Below are 24,450 nucleotides of genomic sequence, written 5' to 3'. Positions count from 1 at the left end.
TGCTGAAACTAAGCCCCCAGATCTCTCACGTTGTACTCTGAACCGTGTCATTACGTGCCTGTCTTCGAAGGGCCCGAAATCAATAAAAAGAAGTTCAAAAACTGCTCCATAAGCAGCTGAAAATCTGCCCTTCACTTTTCTTTCTCTGCACCCTGAGGAGTTCTAAATCTTCCTTCATTCCAACATCAAGCCTGAGATGCCAGGCTCCCTAGAACTGTCTTTTATTCTGCATTATTTCTGCAACGTCCTGCCAAGCATTGGTGGGTCTTTAAAGAAACTGAGAAAAGGTAGCGAAGACACATCCATATGGCAAAGACATGCGGCACAGGGAAGGCGCACATAAATCAAAGCCAGAGAGAAGCCTGCTAGCAACCTGGAAATCAAATTGTGTCAGGGCTCCTGTGGAAAAATAGATTAGAAGGGCACTGAACAAGAGAGAAAAAAGACAAGCAGCCCCTACCAAAATTAATGAGAGGCAGAGGAGGCCTGGAGAAACAGCCCGAATGAAAAGACTCGCACTGCTTAAGGATGGATGAGCGTTTCAGCAAGCGATATCGACTCCCGCCTGGATAACGCGATGGCTGTCCAGCTCCACTTCCGTCTTTGTGTGTTTCTCCACTCTCAAACCAGGGCTAGAGGCACAGAAAGATATGAGGGGAGGAAGGAGACATGAAAGGGATGGGAGAGCAAGTGTAGGAATTTAGATGAGCATGGAAACCTCCATCGCAGCCCATCCTTCAGGTGACCTCCAGCGCCCAGTCCCAACTTTGTAACTGCTGTGCTGAGCGCGAGTGGGGCTGGCGAAGCCTCTCTGAACTAGGTTAATGGTACCTGTCTCACAAGTTATCCTGAGCTGACATAAGTAATGCGCTAAGTGCAGGCACTGCCACAGAGTGGGGGTCTTCATAAAGAGCGACTGTTATTAAATTAAAAAAATTTTTTTTTACAATTTTCAAAGTGCTTTTTTTAAAAATTGAGGTATAGTTGATTTACAATGTTGTGTTAGTTTCCAGTGTATGGCAAAGTGATTCCGTTATACACATGTGTACCTATTCTTTTTCAGATTCTTTTCCCTTGTAGGTTATTACAAAATATTGAGTATAGTTCCCTATTAAATAAAGTTTAGAAGCAGGTGGAAGTTGTCTCTGAAACCTTCCATTTTCATCTGTGACATTCACGCTCCAAGTGCCCTCCTCGTTCCTTCTCTCAAAACCCTCTACTCCAGGTCTCTCCTCTACTCCAGCTCCTATGCTGGGAGGGAGCAGTCTCTTTATCTCTTCCCAGTCAAACCTCCCGTCCTGCCAATGACACTTCATCTTGGTAAGAAGGTGGAAAAGGTCCTCCGGTGGTGGACTTTGGCCCATGATGGTGATCACTTTGGTCAGAGTTTTTGATCCTGCACAACTCACAGCCTCAAGGAACATGTTCTGTCTCTTCTGCAGCACTTGGCATGACTGGGAGGATGGACACCAATCCCAGTGTGCAAACTCAAGTGTTCTAAGGATTTAACTTCCTTTTATTTCTCAGCTTATTTCTATTTCAAACCTCCATTCTGCCTGGTGGCAGAAACTAAGCCAATTTGGAATTCTATTCCCGATCCCTGAGTAATAAGCATCTGTTCATTTATAACACCAAGGCTCCGTGCTTGGGCAGTTGTGGTCATCATTAAGCAATCATTGCTCAAAAAGACTTGCTTCTTCCAAACACATGGGAGGGTTGTACTTTCCTGCACATCTGAAGGTAAGTGTGGTGGTGTGACTTGCTTTGGCAAATGAATCATGAGACCAAGTGCCAGTTCATGCTTCTCCCATCCATTCCTTTTTTTTTTTTTTTAATTTTATAAATGTATTTATTTATTTATTTATTTTTGGCTCCATTGGGTCTTCGTTGCTGCGCACAGGCTTTCTCTACTTGCGGCGAGCAGGGGCTACTCTTTGTTGTGGTGCGCGGGCTTCTCATTGTCGTGGCTTCTCTTGTTGTGGAGCACAGGCTCTAGGCACACGGGCTTCAGTAGTTGTGGCACGTAGGCTTAGTTGCTCCATAGCATGCGGGATCTTCCCGGACCAGGGCTCAAACCCGTGTCCCCTGCCTTGGCAGGCGGATTATTAACCACTGTGCAACCAGGGAAGTCCTCTCCCATCCTTTCTTTTTCCTCTGCCCCAGAGACTGGCAACTTTCCAGATAGAAGCTGCTCCATTGGGTCCCGAGGCAAAGACAGGGCTGACTCAGCACAGAGTTTTCAGCTGATCTGCAGTAGAACAGTAGTGTGAGTGAGAAATGAGGCTTGGTTGTTTGGGGCACATAGACTTGTTTTTGTTGTAGTTGTTTTTGTCACCTCAGCATATTCCAGTCTACCAGAAGGGTACAGGTGACAGCATCCACCCGAGATGTCCTCGTCCCCACCTTGTCTTCAACTTGTCAGTCCACACCTGCTGAGTCATCTCTGTTCCCCTCAGGGCCTCAGGGCCTCCTCAGGTCCAGACCTCTCTCAGCTGTTTCCAATCCCCTCTCAGAGGACAGGGACAAGTTTGTTGTCACAGCACCGCACTGGACCATGGGAAATTCTATGAGGTGTTTAGGTCCATCTGCCCAGACATTCCATGCCACCCAGAGTCTCATGAGTGACCTGGAGTTCTACCAAGGAAAGGAGCAATCCTTCCCACTATTCCCACTTCTCCTCCAGGAGGCTTTGGCACACCCTTTTTCCCGAATCCCACTCTCTTCTGGCTTTTCCTGAAGTCCTACTTGCCCTATCCTTGCCCTCAAACCTGGGGGACCTTAATCTGGCCTCAGGTTAGAGGCCTTGTTCCTATTCATCAACTGCTCCCCAAATCTATTATGTCTGCATGGTGTTCTTTCCAATCCCAAGGCTGGGCTTTTACAAATTGAAAGCCAGGAGTTGCCCCTGTGTGTCTCAGAGTTCTGCCCCAACTGCCTGAATGGAACAAGGACCAAGGAAATGCAGTGAGTGGTGGTGTTGGTAGAGATGCCAATTGATATTTCAAAATATTATTCTGTACATAAGTGATCTGTCCAATTATGAAGCTGAGAATTAAAGGGGGCCTCACTCAAAGGAATCCAGTGGGTGACTATTTTAAGCCACTGTGCAACCTCAATGGCCCCGCCTGTGGATGCCTTTGTATAATTGTTATCCTTGCAAAATTTCTCAGTGTCAAAGCCCGAGGAGGGTCCTGGGCATGGTGTCAACCCTACAGACTGGAAGATCCTTGAGGGCCCAGACCCTTCCTTCCAAGTATCCTGCAAATCTCCAGACTTTAGGAAGTTAACGAATACAGGAAGCAGTTAACTAGCAAATGACAATGAGGATATTCTCATCACACTTCAGCTCTCAGCCGCAGGATGTGCCCTGTCTCGTGCCAGCCACTTACCTCCTGAAAAGCGCCTCCCTTTCCCTCCTTGGTGCATTGGGAAAACGCAAGATATAAATGTAGATCCCACGGGTTCTCGATAAGAGAAGACACAAAGCATTCAAAAGCCAATACCTGAGTGGGATACAGTTCAAGGGATCACATGCGAGGCCTGGGATAGGAAGGGTAGGATAAAGCAATTTGTAAAAAGGTGGCGTCCCTAGCTCACATCATTCGCTACCTGCCGACACTTCATTTTTTCCTAATCTAGGCAAACCACTATGTTCTTGGTGTTGTAACAAAAAGGAGCAAGTTACACCACTCCTCGCCTCCTTTAAACCCTTTCATCTGGCCTTGCAAGAGAAAAACCCTCAGAGCGCGCCTGCAGGTTTAGAGTCGTTCACCCCAGAACCAAGCCCTCAACTCCTCCCGGGAAGGGCGCCAGGGACCAGGGGGCGGGGCGGCGCGGGGGGAGGGATCAGAGGCGGTGTAGGGATATCGGGGGCGGGGCTCGGGGGTGGAGCAAGGGCGGCCGGGGCGCCAGGGGAGGGGTTACGGGGGGCGGAGAGTCGGGGCGGGGCCGGTAGACTAGGGGCCCGGGCGGTGGGGCGGGGCGGCAGGGACCCGGGGGCGAGGTGACGGGGTCGAGGTGACGGGGGCGGGGCGGCGGGGCTGGGTCCGGCCTGGGTGAGGCGGCCGGTCGAAACCTGGGCCTGCGATCCCCGACTCGGTTTTGCCCGCTGCCCGGAGCGGTCGAAGCGCGGCGGCCCGACTCGCCCCCGCGCCCCTCGGAGTGCCCAGAGCCCGCGGTCCTTGGCGTTGAGCTCAGCGGCGTCCGACCCCGGCGCGTCTCTGGCCGCCATGGCCGCCGCCGCGGGCCTGCGGGCCTTAGGGGCGAAGGGGTCGGGCTGGCTCCGGCGCGGCCCGTGGCCTCTGCTCACCGCCGGCTTCTGCAGCGGGGGACCGGCCGGGATCGGGCGGCCGGAGCCGGGGTCGCGCCCCACCAGCACGCGGCAGCGGGACGGCATCAGGTCAGCAGCCCGCGGGCGTGCGGGGCTGTTCCCAGGGAGGGTGGCCGGCGGGACCCGGGAAGAGAGAGGGGCGGAGGAGGCTGGGCCGCCGGCCGCGCCACCCCACGCGGAGTACAGCGAGGCTCGGTCAGTGATCAGCTCCGCCAGCCACGGAGCCCAGTTTATCCATCACAGCGGATCGGTCCGGCGGAGAAGTCCGACGTGGAGGGAATCCGCGGATGCTGCGTTTACAGACGTCCCTTGCCTGGGCCCAGGGGCCTTCGCGACCCTGCAGGACGCACACGGAGGATTTAAGTGGGGCTACCTGGGAGGGCTCCAGCACTGCCCCTAAACCCAGGCCAAGTCGACAGTGCAGTTGGGCTCAGCGTGGGCAGCCTTGTGGGAGGCTCCACCGCTGCTGTACCTTTGAGAAAGCCCTTCAGTAGAGGGTTCTGTGCCTCACAAACTTGACCTGGCTCCGAGGCGAGGTCAGGCATAGCCGAGCTGCTCCTTGGCCCTCATCCAGAAGTGCCCACGTGAGGGCAGGTAAATAAATAGGCTGAAGGACGCAGGGTACTGAGCTCTGCCCCTTGGCTCAACAAGCCTAAAACCCTTTTACAAAAACATACCAGGGCACAAACTTGAAAGTGGACGGTGGCGTGATAAAGGTAGAAGGCCCCAGCCCCATCCAGGCCTCACTCTGACGTTTGCCTGGCCAGGGCAAGAGTGCAGAGGGAGGCCTAGGTAGCATGTCTGAGTATTTAGACCTTACAAATCAAGCTGTGAAATATGTTTTCTTCTCCTCCCCTCACAAGTAGGCCGTCATAAGACCTGGAAGGCTGTGTTTGAATTTACAATCCCCAGGCTCCTAGGAACTCCCTCAAAGCAGGGGAGAGCCTGCAGCTTTGCTCTTTTCTTCCCACCCTGTGCTGCCTGCCTGCCCCACCTCTCCACCCCTCCCTCCTGCTGCTCTGCCAGGGGCTTGGCACACAGGTCTGCAGACACCCCATGCAGCATGCCCACAATCTGTCTAATCCTTCACCCCCCACAGACAGCTGCTCACAGCCACCCTCTGGGCCTAATGGTACCCGCTGCAGAGCCAGGGAATTCCAGGGTTTCAGGTGACGGGGGCGGGGTGTGGAAAAGGGTGGTGATTTCCAGGTGGGCACATCCCAATTTCCCAGTGGACTCCTTGCTCACCTGGAGGGGCACTGCTAGAAGAGGGGCCCGGGCAGGGGCCCTTCTTGCCCATTTTCAAGGGCACTTCTGTTTTTGCAAATCTGGCCCATTTGGCATGGCAGCCAGGCAACAGAAGATCTCGTTGATTCTCCAGAGTCAAACATGAATCAGAAGGGGGGGATGGTGGGAACAATCTATCATACATGCTGGGAATGGTTTAGTAGGAAGGAAGCCCAGAGGCCAGCGCTAAAGCAGAACTATGTCAGGCACTAGGTGGGTGAGCTGGAGCAACTCACTCAAGTGTCTCTTTTCAAAGCTGCTTCTCTCGGTGACAGTACTGCCGTGTAGAGAGCGCCAGCTCAGAGCTGGGTACTGTGCTCAGCGCTACACACTCCTTATCCCAACCCTTACTACAGCCCACTAGGTAGATGACGTTATCCCCACTCGACAGTGAGGAAATGGGTTCAGAGAGGTAACAGCCTGTTCTAGCTCACATGGCCAGGAGGTAGGGTTGCCAGGAGTCAGAGAAAGGCCCATCTGCCTCCAAACTTGTCTTCTTGCCGTGCCATCTCAGGGTACTCACCACTTAGGTTTAAAAGAGATGCCAAAAAACTAGACGAGGTTAAAATCCACAGCAGTTGGTGGAACTGGCCGTGAAAAACAGAAATGCTCTTTTTGGTCATGAATTCAGTCAACAGATACGTGTTGAGTGTCTCCCCTGTGTGGGAATCTGGCAGTGTCTTGCCTCATGGACCTTCTGGTGGTTTACGCCGATAGGATGGCCTTCCGACAGCTCACTGCGGCATCTACAGGGACCATCTCTTGCCCCGTGAATGGAAAGTTTACACTTTTTTTTAAAAATAAGTTTATTTATTTATTTATTTATTGGCTGCGTTGGGTCTTCGTTGCTGTGCGCAGGCTTTCTCTAGTTGCAGCGAGTGGGGGCTACTCTTCGTTGTGGTGCGCGGGCTTCTCACTGCAGTGGCTTCTCTTGTTGCGGAGCATGGGCTCTAGGTGTGCGGGCTTCAGTAGTTGTGGCACTGAAGTTGTGGCTCAGTAGTTGTGGCTCGCGGGCTCTAGAGCGTAGGCTCAGTTGTTGTGGCGCACGGGCTTAGTTGCTCTGCGGCATGTGGGCTCTTCCCGGACCAGGGCTCAAACCCGTGTCCCCTGCATTGACAGGCGGATTCTTAACCACTGCGCCACAAGGGAAGCCCCGGAAAGTTTACACTTTTATCACCTGCCCTGGTGGTGACCTCACTCTTAAACAGATCCTCTCTCAAGAGGGGTGGTGTTAAAGCTCCAAGTGCAAGACATCCCATGTTCTGAACCAAGGTAGCCACTGGGGGAATTCAGACGGGTGAGATTCTGAGGAGGTATTATCCACCAGGTTTGATATGCTGTGGAATGAGGAACGGAGTCATTGGGTCTCAATAACCAGTTGAACCGCAATCCAGGATGGCTTTCTGAGATAAGCAAAGGGGGAGGGGCGGGTTAGGTCACTGGGGGAAGACGCCCAAGGGGCGCCTCGGTGGAGGAGTCCAGGAAGCAGGCCGGTGAACTTGTGGGTCTGGAGCTCAGAGGTTTGAGGTGGGGCCAGGACTGGGCGTGGTCAGCACAGAGGTGGTAGCTGATGCCAGGGCCCCGGTGAAGTCGCCTGGGAGGAGTGTGTGGAGCAAGAGGAGGGCCAGAGAGGGGGCGCTGAGGACCGTGGCGTCTGGGGGTGAGAAGAGGGCTGGGAGCCCATCACAGGAGGAGAGAAGGAGCAGCAGAGAAGCACCAGAAGAACGGGAGGAGGAACGCGTTTCCAGAAGGCGAGCAGGGTCACAGCGCCACTGGGTTTGCTTCTGGCAGTTGGAGAGTCTCGGCAGCAACAGCTCTGGTGGAGTGGCAGCCACAGAAGCCTGGTGGCCCTGGGAGAACTCGCAGTTCGGAGCGCTCCGACAGAGCACTTGGGCCAAAGGATTAACGGGACACATGACACATCAAGGGCATTTGAGGGCTGGCATCTTTTTACACAATTTTGCCTGAGGCCTTAGAATTTAATTTAAGCATATGTCACCGATGGGATGGCAGCTTTTTAGGTCTGTTATAGCGAGCACACTCATTATTTTATTGGAAGGCTTATCAGCAGTCTCTCTCCACCCCCCCCAAAATATGGTTTCTGGGGCTATAAGCATATCAGCTACCAGTCACTTTTGTACTTGGGAGAGAACATGTTTATGAGAAACCAAACAATGGCTATCACAGCCACCTGAAGATGGCAGCAAAACTGAAGTGGCATTCCAAAGAAAATGGTTATTCTTAATAACGGACTGAAATAAATTCAGTTATCAAAGTGGTTTCCCAGAAAACAATGGCACAGAAGCTATTTATTGAGGATCCAAGTTGACACACAGCAGTGGAAATATCAGATTCAAAACAGAATGAGGGACTTCCCCGGTGGCACAGTGGTTAAGAATCCGCCTGTCAATGAAGGGGACACGGGTTCGAGCCCTGGTTGGGGAAGATCCCACATGCTGTGGAGCAACTAAGTGTGTGCGCCACAACTACTGAGCCTGTGCCCTAGAGCCCACGAGCCACAACTACTAAGCACATGTGCCACAACTACTGAAGCCTGTGCGCCTAGAGCCCGTGCTCTGCAACAAGAGAAGCCACCGCAGTGAGAAGCCCGCGCACTGCAACGAAGAGTAGCCCCTGCTCACCACAACTAGAGAAAGCCCGCGCGCGGCAACGAAGACCCAACACGGTCAAAAATAAATAAATAAATAAATTTATATTAAAAAAAACCACTTATTAAAAAAAAAAAGAATGAGGAAGTCAGAAAACGTGGGCGGAGATGGATGGGAAACAGATAGAAAATATATAACAATCATCTGGTGTCTGGCTCGTTGCCCATTCTGTATAAGAGCAAAAAGAAGACATTTCTGTGTTTAGGCAGTAAGATGACAATCCAGGTTATTATCACCAGCATGTGGGGTACTTTAAAACAGCAAGCAGGCCTTTGAACACCAGCTTTTGGGGGATGACGTCCAGGAGGCCCTCTTGCTGCGCAGTTCTTCACGTATCACCCCATTCTCAAACAGGAATGTTTTTGCTGAATTACAGGATGTCACTATAGAGAAGGTGAGACAGTATTGTCAGATATGCATATTGGCATCTACACCTCAGCTGCCTCTTCCGTGGGGTGGGTGGGAGGAGATTTGGGGCCGTATTTTCTCTCTTGGCTCCTTCTGTAACCTATTCTTCCTGAAGAACAATGGAAAGAAGCAAGTTGAAAGTAGCACTGGGTGTCAGACCCCTCCGGCCCCCTCCGCTGTCTTACAAACCTCGCAGCCACTCAGTCTGGGCGGTGATGATTTTGGAACTGCTGCGTCTTGCCCTTTTTGTGGAGGCGGCAGTAATGGTTCTGACAGCAAACTTGGAGAAAAAGGGAAACAACTCAAGGGAAGAGAGAGAGAACCCCACCTGCATTTCAGGTAGTCTCCTTGTCTTGACTTAGCTGTCACTCCCGAGAGTTAGCAAACCCTCTCAATGGCCTCTGAGCGCCCACAGCTCTCTTTTCTGGGGTTTTAAAAATAGCTCCCAAATTAGAAAGGAATTGCAAGGGGTCCTTACTTGTTTTGACTGGCACATGACCCGGTTATTATAAATTGTTCTTCGCAGGAGCATTGTCTTGAGCGATCCAAAGAGAAGAAACGCGCTGTCACTGGCGACGCTGAGATCTCTCCAAAACGACATTCTTCATGAAGCCGAAAGCCAAGATCTGAAGGTCATTATTATTTCAGGTATTGATCAGATGTCCATCCTCAGTGTTCTGCAGAACCCAGAAGAGGTGTCTCAAAATTCTTTGGTTAACTAGGGCATTCCCTTATTTAATGGGAGAATTGTTTTGAAGCTCCTAAACTTGTGCATGGTGGGAACCTTGGTCCTGACACTACTGACTGTGGAAATTATGGCAAAGATTACTGTGCAGTGAAAATATGTCTTTTCCTTTCTATTGGATACTAAACATTGCCACTCGTGGCTATGCTGGTCTTCCCATCAAAAGCAGAGCACTGATTTCCTCATGGACCTTATATGATGGGTTTAATCTCCAGTCCTTTTGGTAGACTGCCTAGTCGGCTAGGACCAGGCTGCTAGGACACTCGATCGGTTTGTCTTTCAGTTCTTACCAGGCTCTCAACTGAGATGCGCAGTCTTCTTCAACGGTGCCAGAAAGGGTGCCATATTTTGCCCAATTCTTTCCTTGCTCTTTTTCCAGTAAGAATTTTTACCAAATTATCTGGTGATGTTGGCAGTGGTATAAATAATAGCAACGTCAGTATTTTAAAGCATCCACAGACAAGTAATATGGATGATGCTCTGTGATGTTTTTAAAAAATTAAGGATCAGTGTTTCTGGAGAATGTGACCTTCTTATCAGTGGTTGAATATACATTTTCAACTGTTTTATGTGGTGAAGAGAAAAGAAATAGAGCTGTTTGAGGTCAGCAGTCAGGGGGGGCGTAACCCGGATGCAGCAAAGGCAGCTCACTTCCAGACGGCACCATTTCCTCCCTTGCTGCCTGTCAGAACCGCCAGGACAAGAGGAAATATGAAGAGGTGTTACCGGCTTATCAGTGGAATTACATTTTGTTGTTGTGGTTAATGACGACAATGACAATAGAACCACGTCCTCAGGTCCCTTGTTTATAAAATAAAGGGATTCTCTTCACACTTTGACCTTCCTGACTCCAGCCCTAGGGGTGGCCGTTGTCTACAGGCTAAATGACCGGGGCGCTGCAGAAGGCCGAGTGGATTTATGTGGCCCTGGGTGAGTCTGTGTACTCAGGCCAGACCAAGTCCCAAAACAAAAAGTGTGGGACCAAAGGGACGACTCTGAAAAGAGTACCGTCGCCTTGGTCACTGAGCCGTCTCCTTTTTGCAATTGTTGTTTTCACTGGTTTCCACCAGGGACCTTTTAGAAAATAGACGCCTCACCCTGCACTGTCATCATAAAATACTGGCTGTAGCTTTTCAGGCGAACTGGAATTATTCTTATCAAAATCGGGCCATTAACTTTCTCTAAGTGTCCACAGCATCCATACGATCGCTCCCTGAAGTCGTTCGTCGCCCCAGCTCTGGCTATTTACATCTCTGTCTTTTCTTTGCTCAACTGGAAACATTGCAGCTGAGGGGCCTGTATTTTCTTCTGGGCATGATTTAAAGGAACTGACGGATGAGCACGGCCCAGATTATCACGCTGAAGTGTTCCGAACCTGTTCCGAGGTAAGCCAGGGTGACAGTTGACATTGCAAGCCTGAGAGTGATAACTGTATTAAATATTGAATTAGGCTTCTAGTTTACAGATAAGGTCTTAAGCTATGAGACATCACCACTGCAGAACTACTGCAACTTCTATGGTCATCGGCGAACCCTTCATCCAAGCAACTATTTGGTGTAGACTTTTCAGAAGTGACCGTGGTTGGCTTTTGATCTTGCCATAGGCCAAAGAAAGGAAAACATATGCTGCTACTCAGAGTTGCCATCTCTACCTTAAGGGGGTATGTCTTGGTATCCATGTCTTAAGTAAGAGGTAAAGGGCAGAAATGTACATCTTCAGAGAGGAAGAACCTAAGATTATTAAAAGTTTTAAAATTTTAAACTAAAACAACTCTGTTAATGGCAAAGAGAGCATTCATAACAATAATCACTTTTAAAATTATTTTCAAACCCTTCTTCCAACTAACCTTTATAATCACTGCCTCCAAGTAGGAAAATTAACTTCATTTTTACCTCTACTCCGTCTTCTGTCTCTTTAACCGCATTAAGGAGGGAAATTGACAACAGATATAGGGGAGGAAGAACAAAAGTTGGGGATGACTTATAAATGCATCAAATCAACCCAGATAATCAAAAATATAGAATCCAACTTTAAGTAACACATTGTTCATTTAATGAGCATCTGTTGAGCACCTGCTATATGCATACTTGCAAGATACTGAGGGAAACAGAAGGAAAAAAGAGTTGCCAGCCAACCTGAAACTGGAAATCTAGTTGAGAAGGAAGACGTATAAAGCAGTTTCATAACCTAACCCTAAGATTACTTCACCTAATTTCTCCTTTATACATTGACTTAGTCATTCATCTCTTTGGTTATTAATGTTATTAATGATTCAACAAATATTTAGCAATACCTTCAATGTAGACTAGACAGAAGTGAGCATCAGAGAGGGGAAGGGGAAGGTGATTGGGATACATTCTCGTTTTCCTTGCCCTTCCAGAAACCCCTTAGGAAATCAGATTATAGTTTCTCATTTCGTGGAGGGACAAACCGGAAAAGTGACTGACTTGACTTCATGGAGATGGAAGCAAGTCAGAGCCAAGACTTCAGTCTTTTGTTTCACATTAATGATGTTTATGGGACATTCCGCTGTTGTGTTTGCCAGGACTTGGTGATTTTAAAGTTATTTTTCTACTAATACCTCGTATGTTTGGTCGAAATAGAAAATCATCGTAGAGAACCAGTGGAGCCCTTCCATCCTCCCTAAAGGGCCTGTTTTGGTCACTTTTCTGTGGTATCTTCATGAACTGAGATCTAAACAGCAAAGGGCCACAGGGGAGCTGAGCTTCTTCCCCGGACAAAGGCCAGATTTTCTGGAAGCTTCCACCCCACGGATGCCTCCAACTCACTGCAAAAAGACACAAACAGGACCTCACCCTGATGTAGTAAAATAGGAGTGAAAGTACACTGACTTCTTTAATACTTTTTCGAAGAGAATCAAATTGCCCTGGATAAATCTGAACACCATGAACTTGTGCGAGATTTCAGTTTGCAAGTGTAATCAGCAGGCAGATTGGAACAGAATGAGCTAGGTGTTTCCTCGTTCAGTTTATGCATGAGAACAGGTGATGGTAGAAAGGAAGAAATATCTGGATTGTCTCTGCATCTAAATTCTGTAGCAGATTTGTCACAGACCACAAGTGCTGCATGATGGTTAGTTATTTACAAATCAGAAATGGGGCAAATTGAGAATGAGAAGAAACACCTGGTCAGGGAAGAGCGAACGTCACCTTCCTCGGGCAGATGTGCGGGGCTTTCACTGGAGGCCCGTCCTGGTCTCTTCTTTCGTCCCGTTCAAGTTTGAAGGTGGAAACCCTGGTCCAGGAAGGGTCTTCCCTCCTCCTCACACCCACCACTGACGTGACAAAGGGACAGGGCCACTTGCTTTGGGAATGAGCGTAGAACCCTCCGTGATGCTGTTCAGTGAGGCTGGGGCAGAGTTAAATTTATGTCCCATTTTGGAGTAGGCAGGACCAAAACAAGTACTGAATTCAGGAGGCAAAACAGGAGGACTAATCATTCTTGACAATCAAGGGATTGGTTACCCAGCTGGTGTATTAGCTAGGTTCCCTCTGTCTTTCCTGAATTGCCCTCTAACTTTATTTAAAATATTTTTTTAATTATAAAAGTAATAGATACTTCTCATAGAAAATTTGGAAAATCTAGAAGAACAAAAGGAAGAAAAATAAATTACTGATACTACACCCATGATCATACCACCCAGAGAGAACTGTAAATAATATTTTGCTGTATTTCTTTTTCATCCTTTCCCATGTGTACCCATTTGTTTGAATGATCATACATGGGTGTGATTATACAGTATAATTCTATAATATCATCATAGCATTGAATGCTTACTATGTGCCAGGTGATATTTTGAGAACTTTAGACATGTTAATTTACGTAATCCTCCTGTTCTGTAAGGTTGTTACTATAATTATACCCATTTTACAGATGTGAAGACTGAGGAATAGGCAGAAAGTAAGTGATAGACGGGGTGTCAGCCCCCAGCAGCCTCACTCCAGACCACCATGCTGATATTTCTCTCAGAAAATTTCATTGTAATGAGAATGTAGCATTCCATTGTATTGGAATATATTTTAGTTTATATAGCCATTTACTTATTTTTGTATATTTATATTATTTATAGTTTTTACTATTATAAAATAATGATTTGGTGAACATCTTTGTCCAAACAGCTTTTTGCCCTATTTCAGATTATTTCTTAGAATTCCTAGATCGAGGGTAGGATATTTTTTAATGTTGGTGATCTACTGGATTGCCTAAGTATTTCCCACCAGCTTGTGTGGAATCTCAGCCCTTCCTAGACGACAGGCAGGAGACAGACTGTGCCACCCACGTCACAGCCAACTGACTCTTCATACCTTCAGTTGATCAGGTGACGGATGACACTTAGAGCTGAAACAGTCTTTTCTGTCTCTGCAGTCAGACCTTAGACGCTCTTGTGCAGCCTGCTTGCTACTGTATCCACTGAGAAGCAGCGCTGCCCCTCACCTTCCCCATCCTCACATATGTGCACGAACCCCCTATACCCACCAGCAGTTTGGGGTGCTGGTACATATATGTGCATTCCTCTGGAGGAGGGTCATTAGCATTTACCAGATTCTCAAAAGGCGACCCCCCAAAGTCAGGAATATGATATCATATCCCTAAATATATAATTGGTCATTTTATAATAAAGCTGACAAGTACCAAATATTCATGAACACAAAAAGTAAGTTCCTTAGGCAAAAGCTTGGAATCCGTGAAGGTCGTTTTCCTTGGAGCAGCTGCGTGGGAAGCAAGCCCAGGTCCCCGCCTCCCCTCCCTCCTGCTGGGGTCGAAGGGCAAACATTTATACACTGAAGTCACCATAGTAACACAATCTGTTTAGAGTGTCATGGAAAAAAATGGAGAAATTAGCCAAGTTATTTCATAAGCTGCAAAACTAAGTTAAAGTTCTGGAGATTTTGGGGGGGAGGGGTCTCACCTGAGCCAGTTTCCAGCTCCCCTCTCTGTGCCAGTGCATTTTGGAATTTATTTTGATGACAGCGGGGTGTTCCCCACCATCTTAATAGAATTGAGAGAGTATCATGGTGGTAACTGGAGAAGTAATTACTAAGGAAATTACCTCCCAGGCCCTTTCCCACCTGTTTCAGACTTTTAATACAAGAGCTCCACGCAGGCACCTTTGGGACAGAACTGCTTGTTCCCCAGAGGTCAAAGTCAGCCCTCTTCTGCAACGGGGTTGCTAGGGGAGCGGTTGAGGGGACAGCATCCTCACAGAAGTCATGCTGGGGGACAGACCAGGGGCCTGGAGTCAGACAGAGGTGGCTCAGACCCCATAGTCCCCCTTGCGGATCTGGTGGCCGTAGGGGGTTACTTCCCCCGTGACCCTTGGTGTCCTGGTTCCTTCCTCCTGGATCTCAGTAAGACCAAATCATACAGTCTGGCTCACCGTTGATATTTAATGAAAATTATTCTCTTTGTGACGTCCCCTACCCTTTTGTCATAGAATCTGATACACTGATAGCATAGGAAAAGGGCTCTGAAAACAGTAAAGTCACATAAAATCCTAAGTGTTCATGTCGCACCTCACTCTTGGATGGAAGTGAAGCAGGTGTGTTTGCTCTTCAGGTCATGATGCTGATCCAGAACCACCCGGTCCCCGTCATTGCCATGGTGAACGGCCTGGCCTCTGCCGCCGGGTGTCAGCTGGTTGCCAGCTGTGACATTGCCGTGGCGAGTGACAAGTCCTCCTTTGCCGCGCCGGGCGTGAACATCGGGCTCTTCTGCTCCACCCCCGGGGTGGCCCTGGGGAGAGCGGTGCCGAGAAAGGTAACTGAACTCCCTGCACCCCCTTGCTAGCTGTGATCCTCCAGTGCCTGTGAGGGTGAGTTCCAGAACTTTCCTGTTGAAAGTACCGTTTGATTCAGGACATTCTGCCCAAAGCAGAGCTGGCTGAATGTACTAACGTCTCGTGTTGGGAGGTTATCCCAGTGGCTGTCAGTTTGTAAATCACTGCTTTTCATTCTTGCCTACCCCTCAATACAGCTGGTTAGGTTTTTAGATATGCTTTGTTTTCATAAAGGTGAACATTTTTTGCACTCTTATTTGAAAAGCAATTCAGACACAGTTTTGTTTCACAGAAAGGTTGCCCATGAGCTATAATAGCATGGTGACATATGCCAGTATAAGAGGCTAGGACACTTTGTCGCTGGCTTCCTGTTTGCCAGCAATCTGTCTCATTCCAGAACGGACTAAAAGTAGCTGATACACCGAGTGTGTCAGGTTTGCAGTGGTTGCAGGAATGTCCTGTACATGGTGTGTCAAATCTGCCCCAGAAGGAGCTGCATTGCCAGAGTTGTTCTGTCATTGCTAACCCGAGTCAAGTCCACTTTCTTCACAAAGCTTTCCTCCTTCCTATAACGCCATAAAGAATGTTTACTGAACAGCTCTTAAGTGGAAACCGGTGGTTTCCTTGTTCTAGAAAAATACATCCTTATTCTCAACTGGAAATCTGTTTTTAAAGGGGGTGCCAGAGTCATAGCAAGTAGGGAATCTAAATTGCTTTCTAGAATATATTAACCATTTTAGCATCAACTAGGAAAATTAGCAGTTGCTCATATGCCGGAGGCACAAAAGAAATGAGCGCCAAGGGAAATCAAGCCACAGGACCAAGAGGTTCAGGGGAGCACACCTGCCTTTCATGCACCTCCTCATTAGCTTTTACAAAAATGTGTGTTTGTGAGAAAATTCTGGTGACAGATACCTACAAACACACACACTTATGAAAACCAGCTGGACGTGGGCTCCACATTGGAAAAGGTGACCCTCAGAACACAACAGCTTGCTCCAGTGTCCTCAGACTCAGGGGGGTGTCTGGATCCCACCAGGATACACAATTACCTTAAATGTTATATATTCGTTCAATAAATACTTCTTAAGTCCCTGCTTGGTGCCAGCACATTAAATTAAAATGCATCACAAAGTTATCGTCAGAGCTTATGAACGAAGTATCTTATAATTGTGCAAATCAAATCTCCAGGCCTTTTGCACATTAAAGGTGGTTGCTTGGCCAACCTGCCACTGTTCAGCTTGGACACCTAACATTCTGGAAGGTTCCATGTTAAAGCATTTGAAACCTTTAAATCAGCCCTACTTTCCGGATAAGAATATATTCTTTCTCAAAACAAACTTTAGGACTTCCCTGGTGGCACAGTGGTTAAGAATCTGCCTGCCAATGCAGGGGAATGCGTTCAAGCCCTGGTCGGGGAAGATCCCACATGCCGCGGAGCAACTAAGCCCGTGCGCCATAACTACTGAGCCAGCGCTCTAGAGCCCGTGCTCTGCAACAAGAGAAGCCACCGTAAAGAGAAGCCCGAGCACCACAACGAAGAGTAGTCCCCGCTCGCCACAACTAGAGAAAGACCGTGCGCAGCAACGAAGACCCAACACAGCCAAAAATTAAAAATAAATTCTCATTAAAAAAAATCTTAAAAACAAACTTTAAAAATCAAGGCTTATACTTGAGTCCCAGAAACTTACAAATTGATCATATGTGTCAAATTTTAAATTCGTTTTTGAGAAGAAAGAAGGAAAAATTTTTTTGACAAAAACAGGGCTTAAATTCCCAGGAAGCCCAGTTCTCAGAACCATGTTGCATAAATCTCACCTGCGTGGCCCCCCCCAAGGAGGAAAACTAGGGATTCACAAAAATCTAAAACCGACCAAAACACACCTGCCTGTCGTCAGTGCTTGGCTGCACCCACAGGGACGCATCCATACACGGGCCGCCAACTGCGTGGGTGACAGGCCAGCGTCCCCGTGCACATCCGCCGGGAAGCAAACTAGCAGATGCCTTTGCAAAGTGTCCCGGTCGGGAAGCTCCACCCCTTTCACACGGGTGAGGCGGCAGGTGTGGGTCGCCAGTGCCCTCTGCTGGTCACCCTCGGGAACTGCCCAGCTTGCGGAGGACGCTGCCTTTTGTCCTGCAGAAACCGTGGCGAGGAGCCCTCGGGTTCCAGCCAGACTGAGCCTGGGCGTGAATCATTTACCACGTGTGCAAAGTGTCCCCCTCCCCTGGCTTGAGTTAAATATGCATCTTCGTTGCACATATAGACGACCTGCCTGGTGCAGCTGCTCCCTCCCCCAGTCAGAGCTGGTCTCGCCCAGCCCCTCAAGCAGTGGGTACCACGGGCAGGGGGAGCATGTGAAAGACCAGAGCCCCGGCTTCCCAAACGAGTCAGGTCTCCACGGGAACACTTGCTTCCCCCAGTTTACCCACAGTAACTCTGTGCATCTGCGGAATCTGAATTCCTAATTGTCTGATTAGATCAGAGTAGAACTTGCAAGATGGAGAGGATGTTAAGTGAAAGCCTTGCTACCCACCTCGCGTTCAGATCACCAGAGAGCCTGGGAAACGGGGGGTCTCAGGCCCCCCCCCAGACCCACCGCGTCAGAATCTGCATGTTAACGGTGACGCTGTGGCCACCACAGGCGTATGTTCAACAGCCCACCTCACGGAAGGGCTGGGGTCTCAATGACTCACCGGAGGTCTCCCGGCTGATGAAGTTAACCCGTGATCCCCTGTCAGGTCCTAATGCTGACGCACCACCAGCTAGTTCTTCTCCTACACGTGACTTGAGGAACCCCAGAGACCCCTCTGCTTTAAATAATCAGGGGCCTTGATACCTAAAGCCAACATTGGAGATTCATACAAATTTACAGGAGGACGAAGCCTGTTAATAACAGGCACTGCATTTACTAGGGGCCTCCTCGGTGCCCCGCACTGTAGTATAAGTTTTACACAGCTTTCTCCAATCTTCACAATTCTGCAGGAGAATGGGAATCTTTACTCCCATTTTTTCAGATGAGGAAACAGACTCAGAGGGTTAAACTGCCCCCTTAAGTTCGTGTGGTTGGTAAGTGGGATTGGAACATGGGAACATCAGACACCAGGGGTCAGCCTTGAAGATCAGCCTTGGCTTCAAGTGCTTTTTGTTGCTTTTAATACAGATACTCTGGGAAGAGGAAGTATAAAATCACCACCTTGTTAGGGGGACCTTAACAAGGGTTGATTACAAAAAAGGATGAGAGGAGGTATTTTCTTCTCTCATCTGAAGTTTCAGGGGAAACAGTAAGTAAAGATTGTGCTAATTCGCCATAAAATAGGCTTTCTTTTTCTCAGGGAATGCCACTCTATTATCTAATCCATGTGGGTACAACCCCTATAAATCAATGTGGTGCTAAATAGCGTTACCCCACCAGGCAGGTAAGGACACTGATGACCAGAGAGGGCCATGAACTAGGTAGGACCAGGTAGGAAGCTGAAGGCGGGCCAGGAACATGAGTGCCCGGGACAGGGGGTGACTCTTGTGTTCTCTTGCTCCTTCCCCAGATCGGAACCCCGGGCCTCTGCCCTTCACTGGGACTCGCTGGGAGTCTTCAGAGGCGTCTTACTTAGCAGCCCTGGATCAGCCGCACCGGTTTTTAGCTCCACATTCAAACAGGCACTTCAGACATGCTTTGCAGTGACAGTGCTGTTCCTCTTCAACTATGAAATAGTCTTGTAGCTCCTGCTGCCTCCAACATGTCATCATGAAATTTCCAAAACTGGACAACATTGGGATTTAGTCCTCTCCCCTAACTGCAGAGGAGAAAATGGGGCCAACATCGCCTTGTCCCTGGTGGCCAGTCCAGTCCACTGTGTGCTGTGCTCCATCTGTACCTATGATGGCATCTGTACCTGCCTTCTGGCCTCTCCTCCTCCACCAAAGCCCAATCCCTCCATGATACAATCTAGCCTCGTGATTGAAAAAACCACCTTAATCGGTGGTTCTAAACTGGGAGCAATATTGGTGCCGGGGCCGTTTGACAGTGCCTTGATTGTCACAAGTTGGGACAGGGGTACTACTGCCCAGTAGATAGAGGCCAGGGATGCCACAAACATCCTACAATGCCTAGGACAGCCCCACACAACAAAAAAATTATCTGGTCCAAAACATACAATAGCCCTGAGGTTGAAAAACCATGACTTAAGTGCTGGTGATACCGCAAGCTAGTCCAATGATCTATAACAAACCACCCTCAACTCAGTGGCTCCAAACAATAGTAATTTGTTTAGCTCGTGAATCTGCAACTTGGACAGGGCTCAGAGAGGAAGGCTTATCTCTGCACCACAAGGTCCGTGGCCTCAGCTGGGAAGATTTGAAAGGGGAGCATGACAGCTGGGGGCAGTGGTCTGAGGGCCTGCCCGCTCCCACATCTGGCTGTTGAGGCTGCCTCTCAGCTGGGACCTCGGCTGGGCTGGTCAGGGGCACACACAGCACAGCCTCAGTGTGGCTTGGGCTTCCTCACGGCATGGCAGCTGGGCTCCAAGGCTGAACAGCCGGAGAGAAAGAACCAGTGGAATCCGTGTCACCTTCTGACCTGGCCTCTGCAGGACTGTGGCATCACCTCTCCTGTACTGTGTTTGCCTCCATCCAGTCACTCCTTAAATCACTCACCAATAAATATCCTGGCGGCTGCCTACTATGTGCAAGGTACTCTTCTGGTGCTGGCGATACAGAAATAAACAGAACAGTAAAAAAAAAAAAGTCTCTGACCTAGTGAAGTTTTTGTGCCAACAAAGGAGATAATACAATAAACAAAATGAATGTGTAAAATATATAGTAAATGGTGAAAGTGCAAAGGAAGAAAATGCAGCCAGAAGGGGGATGGTGCTGGGGTGTGAGCTATGATTTCAATAGAGTGGTGACACGTGACCTGAAGGAGATGAGGAGGGCCCCCCCCTCTCCTGGGTGCTCATGGATCCCGTCCCTGGCAGGAGTCTGGGGACGGAAGACCTCAGGGGTGATGGGGGACATGGTGTTTGAGGAGCAGGTAACTGGGCCGAGCGTCAGGGTACAAACGTCTCTGCAGAGTGAACCGGGGCGGGTGGGGCCTGGGTGGCGCTGGGTCGCAGGATGGCTGGTGCCTAAATAACGGCCCCTGTCCCCTCCCACAGGTGGCCTTGGAGATGCTCTTCACCGGGGAGCCCATCTCTGCGCGGGAGGCCCTGCTCCACGGGCTGCTGAGCAGGGTGGTGCCAGAGGAGCGGCTGGAGGAGGAGACCCTGAGGATCGCGAGGAAGGTGGCCTCGCTGAGCCGGCCCGTGCTGTCGCTGGGCAAAGCCGCCTTCTACAGGCAGCTGGCTCAGGACCTCAGGACCGCCTACCACCTCACCTCCCAGACCATGGTGGACAACCTGGGCCTGCCGGATGGCCAGGAGGGGGTCAAGGCCTTCCTCCAGAAGAGGAAGCCCGTCTGGTCACACTGAGCGGCCTCATCAGAGGAACCGGGGGCCGTGAGCCCAGTGGGCAGCGCTCAGGGCTCCCCCCCCACCGGCCCCACCCGTGACCTTCCGACCCCCAGACACCACCGCTGCCTCGTGACTGTAGCAGAGCCAGCCTGCTTTTCCGGCATCAGTCACATCTCAGTGCACGGGGTCTGGGTTACGAGCCAGCGCTCCCTGGGGAAGGGGTGACCTGGAGGGTCGGGTGCTAACGTAAGCGGAAGGGCTGTGAGCACACAAGAAAGCCCGTGTGTGACGCTCCTTCCCTGGACCTTAGGGGAGGGGATGCCCCCCACCAGGGCAGAAGGTGAAGATAAAACTGAGGCGAGAAGGAAGGATTTCAGCCCGACTCTGTGACCGGAAAGGGCCCCCAAGGTGGAGGTGGTGCCGGTTGCCCACGACGGGAAACATTTCAGATCTCCACGAGATACTCTCCACTCTGGAAATCTTCTTGATTCTATTGAGAAATAATCATGCCTCTGGCTTTGGGGTAATCTTATGGGATCTTTTAAAGATTACCTATTTAGAGAGACTGGTAATTTTAACTTCCCAACCAGACTGTAAGCTGGTTGAGAGAAGAAAATCAATGAACTCTTTGATGCCTGTGCTGATGGACGTCTAGTAGGTGCCTGGTGCTTCTGTAATGAAGGTCCCTGCCACCAGGATACTGGGAACCCGGACCCTGGGCTAAACCTGAGGATAAAAGCATCAGGGAGAGAAAGGAGGGACGCAGAACACACATTCTCCCCCACGAAGAATCACCTCCTCTGGAAACATTTCCAAACTCTGCTCAGCTTCTGGTAAAGAATCCAGACTAGCATCAAGCATTTGAGTTCCCCAAAGGTGGTTTAGGACCTAAACATCTTACTTTCTGGCTTCTGGTCCAGTTAGGCCCCAGAAATGTCCTAGACCTCTCATCCGCCAGCTCACACCTGGGGCTGATCATTTTTTTTAAGGCCAATTTTTTTTTACCTATGAGTAGAGTGGCCGTAAATGTAATTAGTACCAAAGACAGAGACCCGTGAGGCTCTACCCGGTGGTTCTCATTCTAATCACGGGGGCAAGCAGCCCCTGGAAGGGAGGTCCCCTAGTGGGTTTCTATTGAGATTGGCCTTTTTTTTTTCTTTGCCAGAGTTTAGAAAGGTGAAAAAGAGTGTTTTCTTGGAGGGCTTCCCTGGTGGCGCAGTGGTTAAGAATCCACCTGCCAGTACAGGGTACACGGGTTCGAGCTCTGGTCAGGGAAGATCCCACATGCCACAGAGCAACTAAGCCCTGCACCACAACTACTGAGCCTGCGCTCTAGAGCCCGCGAGGCACAACTACTGAGCCCGCTAGCCACAACTACTGAGCCACAACTTCAGTGCCACAACTACTGAAGCCCGCGTGCCTAGAGCCCGTGCCCTGAAACGAGAAGCCACCGCAATGAGAAGCCTGCGCACCACAACGAAGAGTAGCCCCCACTCGCCGCAACTAGAGAAAGCCCGCGTGCAGCAACGAAGACCCAACGCAGCCAAAAGTAAATAAAATAAACGTAAAAAAGAATGTTTTCTTGGAAAGGAGGAGCTTGTTACTGAGAACGTTCCTCAGAAGAAGAAAGATCATCAGAGCCACCAGTCCCTGGAGCCTGGTACACACCAGCACCCCCTGTACATCCTCATTCAGTCACCACCAGAATCCAGCAGAGCGGGGCCACCATCACCTCCAGCTTACGGATAAAGCCGTGGATGCCCTCCCCCCCACCCCCGGCTGCCCACCTTGTCGGGGAGCCTGGGCTGGAGGGAGGCCGGCCTGAAGACCTGCCCCCTGCCCCTCAGCTTTCCAGAACCCAGGGCTGGGCTAAGCGCGCCCCCTGGAGGACTTCGCCAGTGCACCGGGGACGTGGGATCTGACTATTGGCAAATCACCAGTGGAGTTTCACTACGAATCTGATAAACAACTGTCTGAAATTTCAACCCAGGCTGTGAAGGACTGGCCGTCATGATCTGCTCAAAAATAATCCGCAGGGGGGCCCCTGCGGGTTGCCCCCCGTGGGAGTTGCTGTGTGGCTGTTGATAGATCCCACAGTGAGGAGAGGGTGTTATAAACTCTGGGCTTTGGAGAAAGCTAGCAAAGCCTTCTCACACGTTCCAAGGAAAACCAAGTTGCCTTTCCAGTTTCTGTATGAGCGGCACCATAGCCTCCAACCAGGAAATCCTCTGGCCTCTAGGCTGGCTTCCCAACCTGTGACCTGAAGTGCCTCAGGGACTCGCTATAAATCTTAATAATCGCCGGAGCAGAAAATAATCCAGAAGGAAAATCTGCTACCCAACCACCAGTGTCATATTAATTCACCCCCAAGGCAAATATAAATTGGGGGTTAATTTGCATCTCTGCTTCCTTCCACTGGGATATTGAATGAAAACTTTCTGATCACCACACAGATGACTGCTTTTGGAAAGCCTCGTGTGTTCATCTTTCCCTCTGTACCATTTACTGCTCAGGGAGCTTTGCTGAGCTCAGCCCAGAAGACCCCACACCAGTAGATTCAGGGACTAGAAAGTCAGTGAAAGGGGCCTTTGATTCTGCACGGCCTGGGGGAGAGAGCATTCCCAAGGCCGGCCTCGGCCCCCCAAAAAACAAACAGATGGCGCGAATAAATGACTAATTTTACACCAACAAATGGGGGGGGCCTGCCAGGAGATTTATTGAGCCGAAACTCTTGACAGGCAGCCCTCGGAAGGCGTTCTCTCTGCTCCCCTGGTATGTGCAAGGCTCAGAGTAGTTAAGGCATTGGCCACAGTTGAGCCAGCATCTATATGACTCTGAATCCCGTGCCTCTGACGCCACACCGCAGTCCTCCCAATGTACCGAAAAGATCACAGTTCCAGCCTGGAGAGACGGACGACCAACGCACTCAAAGGAAACCAATCAGAAATGGCAGAGCCAAGGCAACACAGCTTTGCTTACCGAGGGGATGCAGGAGAAGCACAGATTCAACCTCGAAGAACACCGAGTTCAAGTCCGAGGATTGCCACCATCTAGCTGTGTGACGGTGCAGGTGACAGAGCCTCTTTCAGCGCCCAGGTCCCCTTCTGGGACCCTCTTGTCCTCCCGGTTCTGACACTGCAGATTCTACAGCAGTGGAAACTTGCTGTGAAACCTGAAACAGGTAGCTTTGCTCAGAGAAAATGCTCTTTTACAAAAGGAGATGGGCCTCTTTCCCGAGAAGTGGTGAACAGTGAAAACACCTGATTACATTGGAGCACGAGAAATCCGTTACGGAGCCTCAGGGCCTGGGGGCCACACCTGAACCTTTTTAAAATGTCCGGCTGGGAAGCACCTACAGAGTGAAATCGGCAATCATCCTAATTTTGTCTAGGGGCCCCCTTTCCTCTCTCCGTCCTCTGAAAACCCACTGCACTAAGCTTTTAAATTGTTTTAAAATATTTGACCAATGAGTGATTATTCTTTCCTGGCAGTCGTTAAGAGGCCAGAGTTCAAATCAGCCTTATTGAAGCTCACCTGTTACTGTTAATAAACTTACGAAATTTCAGTCTTGCAGGGGTTTTTCTTTCATGTTCTGGAGCCCAGAATGTATTTTTCAGGTCCCAACCAGAGGCCCCCCGAGAAGCTGGCAGGCCGTCCTGGGCCTGCAGGATGGGAGGGCCCGGCGCCCTCCGGCTCCCCGGGGGAGGGGAGGCCGCTGTCCCACAGGAAAGGGGGCGGGAAGGCTGGGGGCCGGGTGAGCCCGGTGTTG

General features: G+C 49.9%; 1 protein-coding gene across 1 annotated transcript; it reads left to right on the top strand.

Moving 5' to 3' along the window:
- The first annotated feature begins 4,013 nt into the window (after positions 1–4,013).
- Positions 4,014–24,246, top strand: ECHDC3 (enoyl-CoA hydratase domain containing 3). The gene is made up of 5 exons (XM_061179446.1): positions 4,014–4,399; positions 9,221–9,342; positions 10,727–10,824; positions 15,017–15,217; positions 20,388–24,246. The coding sequence occupies exons 1-5, from the start codon at positions 4,230–4,232 to the stop codon at positions 20,697–20,699; spliced, it is 903 nt and encodes a 300-aa protein (XP_061035429.1). The 5' UTR covers positions 4,014–4,229; the 3' UTR covers positions 20,700–24,246.
- The last annotated feature ends 204 nt before the right edge of the window (positions 24,247–24,450 follow it).

This window comes from Eubalaena glacialis, chromosome 2, assembly GCF_028564815.1.
Source record: "Eubalaena glacialis isolate mEubGla1 chromosome 2, mEubGla1.1.hap2.+ XY, whole genome shotgun sequence".
NCBI classification, from domain to species: Eukaryota; Metazoa; Chordata; class Mammalia; order Artiodactyla; family Balaenidae; genus Eubalaena; species Eubalaena glacialis.
Note: the sequence above shows the minus strand (reverse complement) of the source record. Positions and strands in the feature narration are given on the sequence as shown.